Source organism: Zingiber officinale, chromosome 7A, assembly GCF_018446385.1.
Source record: "Zingiber officinale cultivar Zhangliang chromosome 7A, Zo_v1.1, whole genome shotgun sequence".
NCBI classification, from domain to species: domain Eukaryota; kingdom Viridiplantae; phylum Streptophyta; class Magnoliopsida; order Zingiberales; family Zingiberaceae; genus Zingiber; species Zingiber officinale.
The window spans coordinates 124466831-124473373 of NC_055998.1; the positions used below are offsets into that span (position 1 = coordinate 124466831).

Genomic DNA, 6543 nt, shown 5'->3' on the forward strand with positions numbered 1-6543 from the left:
GTTCAACCTTTCTTCTACCCCATTCTGTTGAGGTGTCCTGCGAACAGAGAAATGTCTCATTATCCCATGTTACTTACAAAATTCCTGAAACTTTGAATCTGTTTACTCAGTCTTATTGTCTGACCTAAGACATTTGATCTTTCTTCCGATGTGGTTCTCCACTTCAATTTTCCACGGTTTAAACTTTGTAAAAGTGTTTAACTTATGACACATAAAGTATACCCAGACATTTCGTGAAAAATCATCAGTAAAACTCACAAAATACAAGTGCCCTCCACGTGATGCTACACTGGTTGGTCCCTAGAGATCCGTATGTACGTAGTCGAAAATCCCCTCTGTCTTATTTGTTGTCGTCTTGAATTGCACTTTGCTCTGTTTCCCAAGAACACTGAATTTGCAGAATTCAAGCTTACACGTCATGACATGCACCCTTCAACAAATCTCTATTGTGAAGTTCTAGCATCTCATGTTCACCCATATGCCCTACCCACATATGCCACAAGATAGTACTGTTTGATTCAGATTCCACTGAGGCAGCTCTACCTACAACTGTAGTCTCTATCAACTTGTAGATGTTTCTTGCTACCTTTTGTCCTTTCATTACCGTCAGAGCTCCCTTACTTGTTAGGGTCGAAATGTAGCTAGAGGGGGTGAATAGTTTGTCGCGTGCTTGTAGCTTGCTTCTTGATGATGATGTGCAGCGGAAAATAAACTAGAAACAAAATACAACGCTAACACCACTACAACAAAAACCCTCATAGACATCGGTTTTCCACCGATGTCTATTACATTTTCGACCGATGTCTATGAAGGCGATATAAAAGGTCTGCCATTTTAGACATTGGGTTATAACCGATGTAGTATCACTTAACGACATCGGGTGTAAAATCGATGTAATATTATATGTTAATAACACCAGTTTTGGCAACGGTATACAACCGATGTAATATTAGTTAATGACACCGGTTTTACAGCGGTGGAAAACCGATGTAATATCAGTATTGTTTAACGACACAAATTCGATTTCCGAAACAGTGAAAAACCGACAGTATCCAAGAAAATACACAAATATTCTTCTTCCAACAGTATCCATAAAATACACAAATATTCACAAATTACATAAATATTCTTCTTACAACAGTATCCATAAAATACACAAATATTCTTTTTACATCAAAAGCTAATAGATATTGTACACATCAAGGTAGAATATCATGAGTCAAAAATCAAGCTGAGGCTACATTAAATTATGAGAATCAGAATCTGTTCAACTTGCTATACTGCTCCATTCTTCTTACGCCTTTCATTTCCCTAATTTCACCACTTTTCACCTTCAAATGCCTAGTTTTCTGAGTTAAAACATCCACTGTTCTAATCTGTCAAACAAAAGTATCATTTGGTCTACTTAACTACAGTAAAGAACAAAAATAGAAGAAATATACATGCTATAGAAGTCCTAGAATATCACCATCAGAAAGAAAAAATCACACTTTGTGGACATAAAACCTCAAACATATCCAGCAAACTACCTCTTGCAGTTCCCTCTTGACATTTTCCAGCCCACCAATATCATCCCAGTTGACATTTGGTACTTCAACAACCTGATCAAAACCCAACAAACTATCAGCATAACTTAAGGTAGAAATAGAAGTGGTTTTTAGGTCATTCATCAACATATGATAGTAAACACAAGTTACCAACCAGACACATGAGGCTATAGAATTTCTTGAGTTGAAAAAGGTAAGTTTAATTTAGAAAGAACACCAATGTCAAATTTCTCATTTTCAATTCTTGCAGCAACAATTTATTTTAAAAATTCATGTAGATAATCATATTTAGAAGGAAAAAAACTAACTGAAAATGATTACAATTACCAAAGCAAAGACTTACAGTTTCACGGAGGGCAGATGGGTTACTAGATCCCAAAGCAGTCTTAAAGTGTTCATTTGTAACAGACATAGAATTGAGAATCTCAGCATCAATTGATTCATCTTCTAGATCAATTATGTCCATCTTTTCACGGATACACTGGAGAGCAGCTTCAGTGCATAAAGCAACAAGGTCAACCCCAACATAGCCATGAGTATCCTTAGCAATCCTTTCCAAATCAACCTGCATTGAATAAATCAAATTTCATAACTTGGGCATTCACTGCAAGATATCTATTAACAAGGTAACAACAATTGGTAATGTTCACACACATCATCAGATAGCTTCATGTTCTTAGTATGGATGCGAAGAACCTCCAATCGGCCAACCTCATCAGGAACATCAATGTCAATTTCTCTGTCAAACCTACTGAATCGTCTAAGAGCTGGATCGATAGTGTTTGGCATGTTCGTAGCCCCAATGATAATTACATGAGCACGAGACTTCAACCCATCCATCAGTGTCAACAGTTGAGACACTATGCGCCTTTCAACTTCCCCATGAGTTTTCTCCCTCTTAGGAGCAATGGAATCAATCTCATCAATGAAGATAATTGAGGGTGCATTTTTCTCTACTTCCTCAAAAGCCTTCCTCAAATTACTCTCACTCTCATCGACTAGCTTTGACATGATCTCTGGACCATTGATGCAAAAGAAAAAAGCTCCTGTCTCATTTGCGACTCCTCTAGCTATTAATGTCTTACCTGAACCAGGTGGACCATACAACAAAATACCTTTTGGCGGCTTGACACCAATAGATTTAAATAGTTGAGGATGTCTTAGAGGAAGCTCTACTAGCTCCCTTATTTGAGCCATTTGTTTCCTAACTCCTCCAACATCATCATAACCTACCTCATCAAGCCTGTCCTCGTTTTCTCTTTTTACCAGCTCCCCCTCACAAAAAATCTCTGTATCAGGAGCAACAATGCAGTACTCTGCAGGATCAGTTTCTATAACCTTAAACTCAACACTCCTCATCCCACCCCTGACAAGGAAAAGGTCCCCTTTTCTAACAGGATGATATGCTTCCAAAAAATAAGCTGCAAAAATGTTAAATTTTAAGTCAAAAGAACTAGAAAAAGTAACAAATAAAACAAATCACGAGTATCAGACAACTCCAGCCTCAATAAGTCTTGCTATAACAAGCTAGAATAAATTTTCATGTGGTTCCAGTAAATCAAAACCCTAACATAGAGTTGAAATGCACTGGTATGCATAAATTCATGAGATTACTTATGGAAGAAACGATTAGGAACTGATCAAGACTGAACCAAACAAGATAGATGTAGCTAACATAAAACAAATGAGTGAAACCAGTCACTCATGCATAAACGAGACATGGAACTAGCATATGTTGAATCAAATTACAAGAACTATGATCCACTCCAATTAGAACCATCAATGTGAGCTCATGAAAACATTGAATATTTACAAGAGAAAAATACTGCTACAACATTTCAGCATTTACAAGTAGAAAAGTGATTATTAAGAACATTTATAATCATAATAGATACATGAATCAAATAATTTATAGATGAAATAAAAAAAAAAGATAAAAGCATAACTGATTGTCAGAAAGCTTCAAGCAATGACAGGTAGCTTGATTAGTTAGATTACAAAACCCAAACAACTATATAATAAATCCAGATTTGATCAAACTAGTAGCTTAAATCAATAAATGAAAATGTAGAGGATGACTTAACAAAGGTTAAATAAGGGACCAGTCTGTGTAAATACTTTTCATAGGAACAATCATTATAGTTATTGTTATTTAAAAACTAGCTGCACTTCATTAGTACTTAAATATTTTTTTTATTTACTCAAGAATTTAGTTTACTACATCATATATCCAGTATTAAGGGAAATTAAGAGTAGAACGTTTTTCTATAGAGAGAACACAATGCAGGCTCTATATGCTCCTGCTATATCTTATTCAAAACGTTAAGTTGCTCCAAGGTTCTTGTAGTGCTCCGAACATGGACTCTTAGCAAACTCTTCAATCACCTGATAATTGAAAAGAATCAAACAATTTGTTACCTTCGGTTAGTGATCATGTTGATAGTTTTTCAAGTAGCACAAGTAAACAAGGCATGCTTACTTCAATGCTTGCAATAAGGATCTTCAGTAGTTCACAAGGTATCAGAAAGTTGAATTTGCAGTTACAAATGAAGTAAAAGAATCATATTCAGCTATCAAAAGATAGCTAGGTCCATGCTCTTAGAGAGAACCATACAAAACAAAATGAAAGGTTTCGAACATAAAAAAAAATTTAAAAAAAATGTTAGCCATGCCAAGACTGAGATCACTCATCTATCTATCATTTTAACCTAATAAATTAGCTACTTTGGTTTTGCAAAGTCTCCCAATTGTGTAGGAACCTCAGTAGCTTTTATCCCAAGTTCATAGAAGAATAATAATGAGGAAAATCAATTTCTGTATTTACAACACTATTTTGATGTTAAATGTTGTTAACATGTTTGTTCAATGTTGTTGTCTCCTTGTTTAGGAGCATTCTTCATAGCCCGCATGAATTTTTAAACAAAAATCATATCTAGTACTGTTTTTCATTTTTCTTATTGACCTAAGCTTGGAAGAGCTTATAAGCTGAAGTATACAAGTTTGCTAATAGAAGGTAGCAAACATGAACATGATCAATAAAAGAATGATGATAAGCAACTTCCTATCCATTTTATATGAAATATTGACAGGCATTGACACAGATTGAATCAAGTGGGAAGAAAAAGGTTTACAAAAGGATACAGGAACAGGACAAGAGAAATTGAACAAAAAGTATAAATTTTATCGAGGAATCAACACTAATTTTAGTATGTTTATTTTATTTATTGATGGAATTTAACCTAAATCCATCGCTAAGAATTGATGCTAAATTTACCTTGTTCGCCAACATGCTTGAATTCTTCAACCTATTTGAAATTAAGACATGGCTTCACCCACACTTTGGCCTTGTACAGCTTCTTCTCCCCTCCCTCAATTGCCTCCACTGTCAAGTGATGCAGAGTTCCAGCGACAACCTGCTCCCTCGCCTTCACAACACGCGCAAACTCCAGAAGCGTATTCTGCGCATCGACAGATCGAAAAACATTGGTCTGGAGAAAAAGCCCCAATTTTGGGAGAGAAAAAAAAATAGTAATTAGGAGGAGCGTGAGACCTGTTTCTTGTTGTGCTCGTCGACGGCGAAGCGAGCGACGATATAGGTTAACTTGTTAGATCAAAAAATGCAATTACCCTAAACATTCGATGCGATTGAGTATTTTGTGGTCTGGAAACCTCCTCCAACCAGCAGCCTTCGCGATCGTTCCTTCTCGACTCGACGAATCACCTGATCTCCTTCCTTCCTTCCTTCCATCCATCCATCCATCCATGGCGACTTTGATTCCCATCCACACTACACTCAACCCTCGCCTTCTCTCTCGCAACTCCACCTTCCTCCAGTAGGCCACCCCTCTGACCCGCTCCGCTTTCACTTTCACCCCCTCCGCCAAGCTCGACCTCTCGGAGACCATGGGTGGTCGCGGCCTCTACAACGGCGAGCGAGGCATCTGCCACAAGCTCCAGTGGACCACCATGGAATAGCCGCCTTCGCCTCCTCTCGCCTCCCCGCCTGCTCCTGCCCCGCCTTCTATCGTCGGCATGAACGAAGGTGCTTTCGAAAACGAGCTCTTCGACCTCACCAGAGGCTTCCCAGGCGGCGAAAAGGGCCTCAAAGACTTCATCCAGCGGAACCCCTCTCCTTCCGAGACAAAGGCAAGGGCGGGCGGCGAGGAGAGCATCGCGGTGTTGCTAGTGCGGGCGAAGCCGAAGCTCCCCGAGCTTCCCCTTTTCCTGCCCGGGATGATCGTGATTGTGAAGAACCCCAATAACCCTTTCCACATGTATAGTGGGATCGTGCAGAGGGTCCCCGACGGGAAGGCCGGTGTGCTCTTCGAAGGGGGGAATTGCATCTATCATTTATGCTGCGGTTTTGCTTAGGACTGAAGCAGGTGGTTTTGATCCTGATCGGGAGAGGCAAGTACTCTAGAAGGAGAAGAGGGAGATGAGGGGCTGAGAGAGATGGCCGGAGGAAAGTGGTGGTGCCGTAGCGACGAAATAGGTTTAGGGCTAAGTATGGGTGGACAACGCGATATAGGTTTAGGTTTGGAGGGAAGAGTGAAGTGTTGCAAATTTCAGCTAAGTATGGGTGGAAAAATTAAATTATTTTATTTTATCATAGACATCGGATTTTAAAAACCGCTGTTAAAATCAGTGTCTATTAACGAAAAAAAGGCGCTCATAGACATCGCCTAAAAAACCGATGTTTATGAGCGAAAATCTGCACTCATAGACACCAGTTTTTGGAAAAATCGGTGTAAAATACTCAAAGACATCGGTTTTTGCTTAAAACCGTTGTTGTTCCACCGATGTCTATGAGGGTTTTTGTTGTAGTGCACAAGGGATTTACTTGGTATCCACCTCAAGAAGATGTGACTAATCCAAGGATCCACACACACGACACACTCCACTATGAAAAACACTCATTTACGATAACTACCGAAGGTGGAGAAACCTTACAACACTCTCAATACAAGAAGAAAGAAAGAGAATCAAATACAAGGGA

General features: G+C 38.8%; 1 protein-coding gene and 1 pseudogene across 1 annotated transcript; one reads left to right on the forward strand and one right to left on the reverse strand.

Annotated features, from left to right (window-relative positions):
• Positions 1–284: 284 nt before the first annotated feature.
• On the reverse strand, positions 285–3253 carry LOC121999693 (cell division cycle protein 48 homolog). Its single transcript, XM_042554338.1, has 6 exons — positions 3243–3253; positions 2202–3000; positions 1891–2112; positions 1530–1601; positions 1324–1376; positions 285–372 (listed from the first exon to the last, which is right to left on the reverse strand). The coding sequence occupies exons 1-6, from the start codon at positions 3251–3253 to the stop codon at positions 285–287; spliced, it is 1245 nt and encodes a 414-aa protein (XP_042410272.1).
• Positions 3254–5186: 1933 nt separating this feature from the next.
• LOC121999694 lies at positions 5187–5918 on the forward strand (annotated as a pseudogene).
• Positions 5919–6543: the final 625 nt, after the last annotated feature.

Excerpts from the sequence above, each read along its gene's own strand:
- LOC121999693 (XM_042554338.1), bottom strand. Across the intron at positions 2,113-2,201 it reads ACATGAAGCTATCTGATGAT|GTTGATTTGGAAAGGATTGC; the intron begins GTGTGTGAACAT and ends TATTCAATGCAG. Across the intron at positions 373-1,323 it reads AGGCATTTGAAGGTGAAAAG|AGCAAAGTGCAATTCAAGAC; the intron begins TGGTGAAATTAG and ends CTTGGGAAACAG.